Source organism: Lottia gigantea (assembly GCF_000327385.1).
Source record: "Lottia gigantea unplaced genomic scaffold LOTGIsca_16, whole genome shotgun sequence".
NCBI classification, from domain to species: Eukaryota; Metazoa; Mollusca; class Gastropoda; family Lottiidae; genus Lottia; species Lottia gigantea.
The window spans coordinates 1,083,148-1,097,900 of record NW_008707965.1 but is presented as its reverse complement, the minus strand read 5'-3'; the positions used below and the strand labels follow the sequence as shown (position 1 = coordinate 1,097,900).

Genomic DNA, 14,753 nt, shown 5'->3' with positions numbered 1-14,753 from the left:
ATCCTATATTTTATAAACATGAAGATATTAATATTGTTATTATGTTTGTATATAAACACATTCCTCATCTAGTCTAACTTATTTTATCTTAGTCCTACCCTATATTTTATAAACATGAAGATATTAATATTGTTATTATGTTTGTAGATAAACACATTCCTCATCTACTTATTTTATCTCAGTCCTATCCTATATTTTATAAACATGAAGATATTAATATTGTTATTATGTTTGTATATAAACACATTCCTCATCTAGTCTAACTTATTTTATCTCAGTCCTACCCTATATTTTATAAACATGAAGATATTAATATTGTTATTATGTTTGTATATAAACACATTCCTCATCTAGTCTAACTTATTTTATCTCAGTCCTATCCTATATTTTATAAACATGAAGATATTAATATTGTTATTATGTTTGTATATAAACACATTCCTCATCTAGTCTAACTTATTTTATCTTAGTCCTATCCTATATTTTATAAACATGAAGATATTAATATTGTTATTATGTTTGTAGATAAACACATTCCTCATCTAGTCTAACTTATTTTATCTCAGCCCTATCCTATATTTTATAAACATGAAGATATTAATATTGTTATTATGTTTGTAGATAAGTCGACAGTACAGTTTACAATGTTTTCTATACCAGTATCCTGTTTTTACCAATTTATTACAATATCAGTTTGAACCTTGTCATCAAGATCCGGTAAGACCTTCAACAAAGCCTATCTTTCTCTACCGTCCATATATACAATCACTCTATCTCCAAAAAAGCATTCATGGGCTACAGGCTGTGCTTGTTAAAGATCCCAGTTGGAAGGGAAGGGCGTCGCCCAACTTCATTAGCCCTATCAGGGGCCGAAAACTATGAATTAAAATGCTATTCATTTCATTTCTCCAATGAATGTTCAATCGTTTGAATGGAACAATAAAGCAAGACCCTATATGCTACAGATTGTGCATGTTAAACCTCCCTTGTTATTGGGAAATCAAACAAGATTATGTAAATACTGCTATCCTCACAAAATGTCCTAACTATTATATATTTTTTGTCATTATAGATAACTAAAGTTAGTGGAGATTACAATGCAGCGCCTGATCTTGAGAAAGAGGCTAAGAAATGGGCAGCTAGGGTTGCCAAGGAAACAAAATTAATTCGGGATTATACTAGATCTTTGAAAATCATCCAATCTGCTGGCTCTTCAGAGAGGGTGAGTTCAATTTTATTTTATGGCACAACTTTTATTTATTTCATTCAAAATACTAAAATAAAAAAATATATCATGATTTATCACCAGTCTTTTGTCAGATGAGTAGAATTTTCTGTTTTGGCTCAATTTATGTGTTGTAGGAAATCTTGAAAGGTTTTGAATCACTGAAGCTATGAATTTTACTACCATTATTCCTTTTATTCCTGAAATATCTCTTGTATCTTCAGATATCAGAATCAAATGATGGAGGAGGGACAACACCAACTCAAGATCCTGAACAAAAGTTAGAGGAGTTGAAACAGAACATCAGGAAGGCAGAGGTAAAGCTTTTATTCTTTCTAATATTTATTGATATAGGTATACAAATAATAGGTGTTTGTAGATACACTTGGTTTATTAACTCAATGTTTGAAATGCTCATGCAGACAGTGATATCAAGGACAGATCTATTAGAATGGTCAATTATTTTTCTGTATATTTTATGGGTTATTGTGATTGAATTATCAGACCAATATATGAATTTAGTATGATTAAATATTTTATATTACAGACCTCTAAAGCTAAAGCTGAAGCTAGATTAGAAGCCTTAAAAGATGCTGGATGTAAGTATTAATATTAAACATATCAACTATATACAATCATAGTACACAAATTATTATTTCATTTCGTAAATTGTGGCTTATTATCACTGTAGTTTGACGTAGGATGTTTGAAGTTAATTATAGAAACCTGCAGAAATCACACGTAACAAAACATCCAAATCAGCTTTTTAACCCTTTCAATCCTAGCGGCAAATCAACCGTTGCTAAGTGATGTCACACAATGTTAATGTCATACGCTTTATTATATATCAGTTGGCACTCAGGGTATATGACGTTATTTTTCATTTATACTCAGGGTTCAAAAGGTTTATCAGATCGTCAATGAAATATGATTATGGTTATTTGTATTTTGTTATTACAGTGAATATAGATGAATATCTAAACAATGCCCAGATGGACAGTCTTGGTACGGATGATTCAAATATGGCAAGGACACCTAGCCAGATGTCACTACGTACAGAAAGTTCAGGGGGGGTAGGTAACTCTTGTACATCTTATAACTAGTCTAAAACACCAAGTCTTAAAGTGGCAAGTTAACATACGTATTCAGATAAAGCTGATATTGTAGTTTAAGTAGATAGTTTGTAGTTGTGGTCGCTAGTAGTAGGTTCAATTGGAATTTTTAGTTTTGTGCTTTGTTAGATTTGGTTGTGTCGATTGACATTTTGGAGAAACTTGGCCCTTAGTAGTGTGACATAAATTACTTGATCTTCTTTATTCTTCCAAAACATGTTATAATAATTGTAATGTTTGTCTGTTAGGCTAATGTTATTTGTTGGTTTGTTTTGGCTACATTATCTGGAATTAATTGACAGTTTGATTTATTTCATATATTCTTTGTTTTTCCAGCACAGTGAAGAACCAACGTATACCCATTATGATGATGATGATGATTTTATAGATGATACGTTTAACACTTCAGCTGATAATGAGGCTGTATTTACTCACAGTTCTGGTACACAATACCCTTTAAAATGTCGCGCTCTGTATGCGTTTGATGTAAGTAAAATTGAAAATGTTGTTGCAACTGAATTTTAAATGGTTTAAACAATTTGGATATGATTATGTTTTGGTTATAACCATTTAAAGTATTTGAATCACTTGAAAATTTATGTAAATTTCTGTTCCAGGCTTCCAATTATGATGAATTAACTATACAAGCTGATGAAGAATTAGAGTTGGTTGCTAATGGTGACGGCGATGGTTGGGTCAAGGTCAGTTTGTGTTTTGTCTTGATTTGGACAATATTGTAATGACTGCCACATTTTCTTGGTAAATATTGAATATTTTGCAGTGAAATTAGATTTACCTCTTTTACTAATGTTATAAAGCAGTTGGTAAACACAATTATCAATTTATAACTGAACCCAATTATATGGATAACAATTACTTTATTAAAATATTCTTTCGTCTTTATCAAGCAAATGACAGAAGAACCTTTGTCGTAACGTCTCAAGTTATTTATTAAAGTAATTGTTATTCATAAAATTATGTCCAGTTATTTATTGTCTAATTACTAAATGCCACTTAAGGAAATTACCGATTTTTATTTGAGTTTAGAATATCATTTAGTATTAGCTTGAATTTTGAATTTATACAAGTGTACGTTGGCAATTCCTATGAGTTTAAATTCCCTATATATATATTGGGCTTCACATGAGAACTAGATAAGATTAGATCGCTGAACACTTAAATGTATGGATTCAAAACCACAAAATTTACTTATTTCAGGCACGAAATAAAGAGGGTAAAAGTGGATACATTCCTGAAAATTATGTAGATGTCAACAACACTGGGGTAAAAACTCCACCCACAGGTTCAGTGACATCAGAGACAGAGGTGCAGAGTGAACCTCCAACCCCTGTAGCAACCCAACCTCCTGATGTCCAGTCTCCAGTTACTGAGATTCAACATGAAACAACATCCAGTTATTCTTCTGGTGATTTAGAAGTACAGCAGACAACAGACGTGATGCCTGTTGATAATTTCCCACCCCCTCTTCCAGAATGTGAGTATATCTTGGATCATCTGTCAGAAATGTTATTATTTCGAACTCTAATCCATTTCATGTTTTTATAGATTAATCTTTTTTTTCCTCTAGAACTATTAAGATGTCTTTAAGATTTCTTTGTCATCCAATTTTTCATTTGAATCAGATCGAACTCATCAAGTCAATGCAGATCATTAGGATTTGTTAATTGGCTAGAATGTCAATCAGAAATCAATCCATACATAACATATTATGGTTAGATTGCCCACTTCTAAAGCACAAAAACTTTACTTACTTACTTAGAACCTAAAGCTAGCTGTCAGTCAAAATGTCATGTGATTGTGACATTCTTAACCATTAAGTAATCAACTGGATCAAAATGTGGATTAGGTTCTAAGTTTCTTCTTCTAAGCTCATGCAATTGATGATAAGTTTGATTTACCCTTACAGCAGTAGAAGAAGATATATGGGTAAGGGCCCTGTATGATTATGAGGGACAGACAGCAGAGGAACTCCAGTTCCAAGAGGGGGCACTGATTAAATTATTACGGAAAGATCATGGAGTAGATGATGGATTCTGGGAAGGGGAAATTAATGGTAAAGTTGGATTGTTTCCGTCTTTAGTTGTGGAAGAAATAAGTCAAGATGGCATCTCATTTGATGTAAGTAGATATAGTTAATGAGCAATCATGATAATCATTTGTAGAATATTGGATCATTATTGGGTATAGTACTGACAGAAAGAATTTGTTTTATCTTCTGAAGTGGCAAGCCCCTTTCTAAATCATAGCATGAATAAGGTGCAAACCTGTCACGTCTGATAGATGAAATGTTTGTATTAATGTGATATTTCTCAGTATGAAATTAGGGAAATTTGAGGGAAAATCTTGACTTATATCAATCTTAACACTATACGTACCTCCTTTTTGTTCTATATCAATTTATTAACCAGTCATTGTTGTTTATTTTTCAGGATCCCTTTTCTCCAGTATTGTCCAGTCCTCCTGATTTTGCCCCACCCCCACCAGTAATGGTGACCCTGCCTACACCTGAGGATCTTCCACCCCCTATAACAAATGGAAATGGTAAGTTATGATGTTGATTTGATTATTAGTTTGATAGAAAGTTTTCTGAAACGGCAAACAATCTTCAGAATTTTGAAAGTGTTAAAAATCATGACTTTTTTGTGAATTCCTTATATGATGAATCAGTAAATACACTCGTACATATATATCTTAATGGGTCAATCAGAAAGGCTAAAGGCTTAAAGTCTTAAATAAAACAAAGCTTGTGGCCTTTAAACAAATTTGATGCTATTTGCGTTCAGAATATTGAAACCGTGCATTTTTGATCATGTGGTGTTGTAGCTTTGCATGAAACCCTGTACAATGATCACTGTGTTTGTCTTTCTTTAGAAATGGCAGAAATAATATTTAAAAATTTGTGTAAGTGTTGTTAGCATAGACTTGTGCATAGTTAGTTACTGCAAATCTTTTGCATACACATAGCTGTAGACATAGAATATTAAAGTCATAGAAAATGATTCTAGGATCTGATGGAAGATTATTCATAACTTGATACTTGTAGCTTATAAACTTCCGGCAATATGATTGGTTAATGATTATCACTACAATGGCATCAACTAATCAATGTTTTTGAATTTCCTCATCTTTTTATCATCATGTTTCCAAAAGTTCATCTCTTTTTTAATTGGATTAATCTATATCTTTATATACGCATAAATTTAGACATTTTTCCTTTGAATTCTTTTTTAATGTGTTATATATGTTGTCTATTGTGATTTGTTGATTCAGTTTTCAGGTGTAATGTCCAGTTTTCTTCTCTTTCTCAAATTTCACCATTATATTTTGTCTAGACTGATTTCACTGAACTATCAAGATATTTTTAATGAAATTCCTGAATACTATCATTGACATTTGGAAAAAAACCAGTCATGTTAAAACTGATATATGTACTTTCAGTTTATAGAATAGATTATCCTAGCTATTCTTCCAGTAGTTGTTAACAGTAGGTCTTGACTTGTTTCTCACTAAGTTGTGTTTATTCTCCATTCGATATAGCCTTTATATCACCTAATTAATGATTTGAGATAATAACACATTGTGTGATTTTACTGTGTTGCCTGTTAATTTGACTTTATTACTGCACTGTTGTTTGTTATATTTTTTGCTGACTAACATAATGGAAATTCAGAGTGTTCATAAACAAGGCTTACTCCCTCAATAGATTTTAATAGAATAACAAATTCAACACACTATATAGATAAAGATTCACCATTTGACGGCTGGAAAGCTGGTACCCAAGCCCCCTCTTTAATATACCTGATTTAAAATAGTTTTCTTAATCTGAAAACAATTTAAAACACAAATAGTGTATTTTATTATTAGGATGTAGCAGAAGTTTCAATGAAAATGAAGGTACTACAGACATTTCTTGTTGAGTTTTATTAGGTCTGTCTAAAAGAGTATCCATACCTATTGACAGTTCTTAAAAGATTCTGTCCTAAAGCAATTGTTATTAACTACCTTTAACCCACTCAATGTTCTCTATTGCTGTTCTTGTCTGTTATTTTACTCCCAATATTTATTTTTAGATCAATTTTCAAGATTAATTTGTAGATTGGCTTCAATAATTTGATTTTATTTTCAATAGCTAGATATAGAAGATACTAGAGTAAGCCCATTATATAATTTCTTTTCTATTGTGAATGGGGTTGTCAACTTTGTTTTCTTCAAACTATACACCAGAATTTCTCACTCTTCTGTCCTTTTCTCCATCTTTCTCATACTCTTTTTTCTGATCTGCCATTTTACATATCCTTTTTGTTTGTAATTGCCACGTTTTCACTCTTTTGCCACCATATATTGTTCCTTGAATCTTCATTCTTTTACCATTTTTTTATATAGACAATGAATCCTTGTCCAAACCTTCCTTCAAATTTTGATTTATCTTTTTTGCTCTGAGGTTTCTCAACAACCTCAAGTATGATATCTGTAATTTACTCCTGTTTATATTACACTATTAGATAATAATAAAAATGATAATAATAATAACTTTATTTTGGCAACCCATTTTGACAAAAGTCTAATTTTCAATAGGTCCCACTAAACTATGAATTATGATGAATATTGACCACCTCCAATAATAGCAGTAGTAATAACTCTGGTAGTAGCTACTATCTAGGTAGGGTATGCTCACCTTCCAGAACAAGGGGACGCCTGTAACTGGGTTTATCACGATGTCTATTTGAGAAAGACCACGAAGCTAATAATGTTTTTTGGTATATCAATTGGGTATGAGCTAAAATTACCCTCTTTGTTACTTAACAGTCTCTGGCTATCATTAGTGGGTTTTAAACTGTCTGCTTAAAAACTGTTACAAACTTAGCCACTTTTTAAACTTTTTATTTACATATTATTATCAATCTACCCGATTCTACCCCATGATTCAACATAGGTATTACTTTGTTGTTTTTCACATTTAAAATATTTTATTTTCAGTTTTTATATCTTTTTAAATCTGATATTTATCTATTTTGATTTATATTTTTGTGAAGACGACCTGGTTTATTTTCAGTGTCTAGTCCACCTATTCTACGTACCCGAGTTTTACGATTAGGAACAGTTAATCCTGAATCTAGTGAATCAGCTGTTTAGTTCTAGGTAGAATATAGCTTGCATGTCAACCCTTTAATTACATCTACATGCATGAAAATATTTCTTTACTTTTAAAGTTCGATTTAATTTGCTAACTTTTGGTAAACTCTTGAGGGTAGGATAAGAATCAGCGGGGTTAGGAAATTTCTTTTAACCCAATTTTTGAGCATTTTTTTTTTCATGGACAGGTAACTACTCTATTAACATTGATTTAAGATCTTCAGTAATATAAACTAACTAATATTTTGATACTTTACCTTCAGATACTTCAATTCATAGTTACTAAATAATATCAAATCTTGCTAATGAACAGTTTACATTGCCTTCAATGAAAAATAAGAAAATCATAACTATAGGGATTGTAAAGAGATATTGTGATCTTAGTTTGAATATCTGATACACTCATAGCTTCCAGTTGCACCACTGAATGACTGTGGGTCTGGAAAAACTTGACAAAATATGATGCCATTAACGCTAAAACTCCTAGATATTTTTTATGGTGACATCGTACTCTTGTCATGAATTTTTGAATTACCAGAATCACAGAAGTAACAAGTTTAACTGATACTCACCTTTGGATTTTTTTTATTTGATTGAAGGCAATGTGAAATAAATCTAATAATATCGTACCCTTTGACCTTTTCAGTAGAACTATTTTCTACTCCTGTTTGACATAACATATCCTATGCTTTTTTTTTTTATCTCTACTTCTTTCTATAATAATGTGTCTTACTATATACTTATCAATCTTTAAACTAAGTTTCTATTTCTTATATGCCATTGGCTGCAAAAAAGCTTTTGCAAGTGACTCTATTTGCCATGCATAATGTTGTGACCTGATTTAAAGATGAATCACTTCAGTTTCATGGTGAATGGAGACACTTCCAGATAATACAAGACAAGAAACATTTAGAACTGCTTTTGAATCAGATTGGATGTTATTTGATCAGTCATATTCACCATGATTGGAACAATCGTTTCATCTTTTGATCAAAATATATCGTGTTAAAAGAATCAGTGAGAAAAATTCAAATGTAAAGTGATATCAAGTGTTCTGTACTATGCATTACTATATATGTATACAGACTTCATATCATATAGATATAATAAATCTATGCCATGTTGTTTAATAACAAATTTTAAGTTTTGCATGAATCTAATTACCAAACAGATATATAAATCTTATTTAGATACTAATATTAGCAATGTTTTCTTTTTTAAAACACAGTTTAAAGTAATATCAATGATTGCATGAACAAATAATCTATTAAATCAAGACTTTATAAGATCAGAATGGTTTTTTTGAGTTGTTTTACATGATACAATTATGCATCTTGTGAATGCTGTTTGAATGCTTAGATTAGATTTTTTTAAATTTGTGCATTTTGAGAAACAAGTTATGTTCAATATTTTAATTATTTATATTATTATAAAGTTTAATATTCTATATCTAAAGAGAAATTTCCCTCCCTGTCTATTACAGATTCTGGTGTTACAGAAGACACTATAATTCCAAATGAGCAGGTAGGTCAAATCATACTTTAGGAATTCTTAATTATAAAAATGAAAATTTTCCACCACTGGTAGTGCTTATCTACCTGGGACACCTCGAATTGTTTGATGCTTTTCTGCAAAATGCTGTCATGTGCCTGAGTAATTATTGATATTATAAGCCAGATAGTCTTAACCACTATTTCAAGTAAACAATCATACTCTGAAATAAATAATGAAATTATTATTCAGATATACTCAAATTACTATCAGAGATATCTGTGTAACCTTAAAGCATTTTTTAATATTTACAAATTTATTATTTAATATTTTTGTGCTGCTTAGAAAGATGAGTCAAGGTTTGTATACAGTTCTGCCAATATTTTTTTTTCTTTCTTGTTTTCCTGACTTTTTGACATGGAAATTATCCAATGATTAAATATTCAACCTCATAATATCATTGCATTTTGCCCAGGAGTCCATTTTGAATTTAATTGATTTCATTATAAAAAGGGTATATCTCAAAGCCTTAAATTCAACTTGCTCTGACTGGTTTATTTTTCAGCATTTAAAGAAGGTTCGATTCTGCGAAAACAATGTGGTCTCAGCCAATCTAATTAAAGCTCGTTATTTACTGATGGCGGATTACTACGATAGTGATGGTGGTGAAGAATCTCTTGTTTGATGATGGACTATTTTAATGGTGTAGGAATATGATGATATATAGCTATCTGTCTGTTTGCACCAAAATGAAATTAGGCTGAAAATGAAAATTTTATATAATATACATAATGGAAAAGAGTTTGTAGACCAAAAATCTTGGACCAAATTTTGCTTCCTGTTTGATTTTTCATTTGCTAAAATGTTGAATCTTAGTTGATTCTGACTGATATAATTTACTTACAAATAAAGAACTTTAATTAGGCCTAATTTCATTTTTGTGCATTCTAGCCAAAATTAGGTTTATGCATATTAATTAACGGGTATTGAATATGCAAATTAGTGAAATAGACCAAGTAGAGCAGAAATAGTTTGTAGTGCCTGTTGTCAGGTAGATAGTCCTTTTAAAAAATGTATCGATTCATGCAATTTTATGTTAATTCATTTAAATTTATGTAAATATATGCACTCATGTAAATATTTGTTTGACATTAATTGACCTTCATTGTGTTTTTGCAATGGATAAAATGCACTTTATAATGTAGCTGAAGATGTTAATTGCTGTGAATCTCGTTAATTAACATAATGTATGTAAATTCATGCAAATTTATGTAAATTCATGCAAATTTATCTAAATGCATGCAAATTTATGTGAATTTTACATATAATATATTCTCATATATACTGAACAAAGTATATTGGTTATTAGAAAATGGCTTTTTATTGTTTTTAGAGATGTTAATTTGAGAGACAGCAGTCCTCAGAGCTGTTTGTTATTTTATGTTAAAATTTTAACAATTGTTGACCAGTAGAACAGATTGTGATAATTGGCTGTAGCATGAAATCTATCACAAGATTATGCTGAATTGTTAGGAGGTGGGGTAGCAGCAGCATTCTTGAAATGATTCAGAAATGTAAAGAAAAATTTTTCCTTTTTCTTGGAAATAAAATATTATTGAAACTTTTCTTTCATCTTCATGTTAAAATGAACATTTTGAACTAGTATGTATAGAAAACAATCATTAATATGACCCTGTATGGATTTTATGTTGCAGCCTGTGATAATATATATAACTATTATAATATAAGAGATGTTGTAAATCAATAATTATGGTATATCATGATCATACTGAGTTTATATAAATATATATTATCTATATAGATATCAAGGGCCTGATGACTGAAGACTTACTGAATTTACACAAATATATTAACATTATAACTATTGAGGTATTTAGACTTGCTGAGTATCACCCATATGATGCTATGTCAGTATTGATGATCTTAATAAGAATATGAAGCATTTAATTATTTCACCAACAGTATAACCATGCATTTAATTCATCTTTACAATAGTCAAGGTATTGCCAACTTCGTCTTATACCTTGACTGCAATAGCCACCTTTCTTGTATCACGAAATTTGATTGAATTGTACAGCCAAACCATAGCCCACAACAAACTTGGCGTCTGATTGGCTGTATTTACTAGCATACAATCTAGTCAAATCACTGCATTTACACATGTAAGTGATATAAGATTAGTAGCTTTTGGAGTCAATGTATAAGTACAAAGTTCATAATAGCTTGACATTGTGAAGATGGTATTTAATTATGGTCTTTATGCATTTATCTGAATGTCCTAAAAAGATATATATTCTAAGAGCAATGCAAGCAAGGTAGAGCAAATATAGTGACAATTACTAAATATAGTGACAATTACTAAATATAGTGACAATTACAATTACTAAATATAGTGACAATTACTAAATATAGTGACAATTACTAAATATAGTGACAATTACTAAATATAGTGACAATTACTAATTATTCAAGTTCAAAGTAGACTGTTCTTGGTTTAAGTCTAGTCTTAAGTCTATAGTCAGCAATATACGACTCCACCATTAGATAGTGTTTTGCTATATAGAGATAATACAGGAGAGAAACATCTAATTTACAATTTGTGTGCAATAAATAGTATTGGAACTACTATAAAGAAATTGAAACCTATTGTTGCTCATTAATATACACTCATTAAAATACTTATTAGAATATATACACCAGGGATCTAGGTGAAATTAGGTATGAAATGCATTTTTTGGCATCTTAGAATATCTGTACCAAAATACATTTGTGCAATAACTCAAAACAATTAGAACTTATACTAGTAAGTGTATATACATATACTTCAAATAACATTTAGTAATTGGTATAAAGTTTTAAAATGTATACAGAACAGTATATTTACAAGCTACCAAAATGCAATATTGTTCACCTGTAATCAAAATCATATACAATTTATATTGTCATATTCATATTAAAACAGTAGCCTACAATGTTTAACAACTGAGACAAAGCTCAATATAGTTAAAGCTAAAAGTGCACCAAAGATTAAGTTATTTTGCAGGCATGATATTGGTGAAAAGATGCAGTCAGAATTGTTTTCTTTCAAAAAATCAATTTTCCTTTTCCATTACTCCTGCATTTTAATATTTTTGGGGATATTTGAAGATTTCTTGAAAAGAATTTGTTACCATGGAAACAATAGTCTGTGTCAAAATATAAAGTTGTATATTAATTGTATAATAATGTATATAATCAGTAGATGATAGTAATTTAGTTTAGACATTAACAAATTAACTTAACTTAGATTTTATTACATACTACATTATAACTACACCATGCATTTTAAGTTTTAAAACTTAGTTTTTGTCTCAGATTGACTGTTTTATTACCTCTTCAACATAATTATTAATATATGCTAAATTTCAAATGTCTCCAATTCACTTACCAAAAAAATTTTCTTTTTTTCACCCTTTTGGAATTTTTGATCTTCCTTTTGGAATCTCTTCTCATTTTTGTAAGATTATCACATAAGAATTTTGCCTAATTGTGACCTTTTTTGTACAATTTTTTTTTAATTTTTGGAAATCAAATAATTCAACGAAAAACCATAAAATACCATCATATCAAGATAATTATAAATATGCAATTTTTGATAAAATGAATATTGTATGTTGTTAGAATCACTGGGTTTAAAGCTAGAGAAATTAAATGAAGTTTTACACCTTTCTTTTCTTATTCTGATCCATGTATGTGTACGTAAATATATTGAAATTTGTAATTCTATTTACAAATATAACATTTTATAAAATATTTCAGTGCCAGATTGTAAAGTACAAGAGAGTATCTAATTGACTTTTGGCCTATTTTCTCTTATCTCTAGCTTTGAACTTGGAGTATATCAAATAGCTATGCATTTCGTGGCTTTTTAGAGCCCTTTGTATTTGGTGTTGTTAGTATGATGTATTTATATTTGGAGTATCTATTCACCAATTTGGACATGCAGAACATTAGTTAATTATCAGGATGTGTAATCTGAATTTTGATCTGTTATAGTGTAATCTCAGTCAATTCATTGTGTATAAAATCTTAAAAATTATTTGTGGGACATGGTAGCTTTAATAGGTAGAAAATTGTATGTATTAAAGCATTAGATAAGTTTTGATAATAATTTGTAGCATAATATAGTAATGCTCCACACTCAACAGCTGATATGATACACAAGAAATATCATGCAGTGAGACAAGGCTAAGCCTACTGAGGGGAGATGGTCTAAATATTTATTAAATGATCATTGCACAATAACACTAAGGTTTTTGCAGTTAGATTAGTACTCTGTGTATTATTGGATAAAATTACACTTTTTACAGAGGTTTAAGCTCATTTTTAGATCATTTTGCACATCGTTTTGGATGCAGTGACTTGAGGCAAACTAAAGGGGGATAACTGAGTGACTAATACAATGGGAGAAAACTCTTGTTAGTCTGTAGAAATTGGTTGTAGATTAGCTCAACATTATTTCTGTGTGCAATGATTTTAGGCAAATTAAGGGGAGTTAACTGTTTGATTTCTCGAAAGGGAGAGAACTCTTTCTGGTTTGAATAAATATTGTATGTATATTACACTGTAGATAGAGGTTTTAGATCAGCTTTACACCTATTTATATTATCTTACTATTTCTTAATGTCTTTATATATAACTTTAATTTATTACCTTTTCGTTAGATAGACTCCTTGAGCTCATTTGGTTTATTTCAAGGGCCTGTGTACAGCTGGATAATCTGATATCAAGGAATCACTGTTATCCAGCTGATTTACTGTTATTTATTTATGGCCTGCTATAAGAACTAGAGATTGTTGTAAGTGGTAATTAAAGTAATTATTTTCTGCCAGGCAGCAACTCTTCATTTCATTTTGCTATATCTTAAATAAGTTGATATTTTTAGGTTGATTTTAATATTTGTGATTCATTTTAAGTGCTCTGGTTGATGATGGTCATTTTTTCATCATTTTTGTCTTCAATTTTTCATTTTTTATTATCATTTTGGAAGAATGTAAAGCCTCATTAAATTCAATGTTATACTATTTTACTTACATTGCAATTGCTAGATTGGACTCAATTCACATAAACTGAACTTACATTTAAATCAAGATTTTGAAATGCTGCAAACTAATTTGATTGGGTAAATTAGAATCGATATTAACGCCTGACCAATCAGATGAAGAGAATGCTTATGTCGTTCTAAATTAAGTTATTGTGAATGGAGTCCCTGGTTAAAAAAATGTTGAATGTCCTGATGTTTAAACATCTTATGTTAATTTGATTGTATACTTATGTTTTTATTTTGGATTATTTCTGTGCTAAGTCAATGATGTTGTAAAAGTTTAATGACAGTTATGTTTCTAAGCGAGGGTGGTTAAAAACGTCATAACTTAGTTTAAGATTATACTCAAGCTTCCACTTCCTCAGAAAACCATTTATAACCTCTTATGTAAAATTAAATCTCAGAACTCCAAAAATATACTTTATCAATATACAGAAGCAAAAAGAGGACATCAACTAAGATCTTCACATTTAAGTCTCAGCCAGCAATCAGACAGTCTCATTTAAATGTGGAAAATGTTATCTTGACAAAACGAAGATAGGCGTAAATGATCGTCACGTATAACATAATATGTTATATATATATGCTTTTGTCCCCTTTCTGCTTCCATATAAAGTATATAAGAGAAAGAATCATGAAGAATAGATAAGATTTATTCAGTTATAAC

At 30.0% G+C, this 14,753-nt stretch overlaps 1 protein-coding gene across 1 annotated transcript in view; it reads left to right on the top strand.

Annotated features, from left to right (window-relative positions):
- LOTGIDRAFT_113008 (hypothetical protein) overlaps positions 1-4,494 on the top strand; it is a gene marked incomplete at both ends in the record, with an annotated part of 29,315 nt that extends 24,821 nt beyond the window's left edge. The window contains 7 exons of the mRNA XM_009051158.1: positions 622-717; positions 1,073-1,226; positions 1,493-1,679; positions 2,679-2,823; positions 2,955-3,038; positions 3,556-3,763; positions 4,277-4,494. Coding sequence (XP_009049406.1) covers positions 622-717; positions 1,073-1,226; positions 1,493-1,679; positions 2,679-2,823; positions 2,955-3,038; positions 3,556-3,763; positions 4,277-4,494 — 1,092 coding nt within the window. The remainder of the gene's footprint in view (positions 1-621; positions 718-1,072; positions 1,227-1,492; positions 1,680-2,678; positions 2,824-2,954; positions 3,039-3,555; positions 3,764-4,276) is intronic.
- Between the last annotated feature and the right edge of the window lie 10,259 nt (positions 4,495-14,753).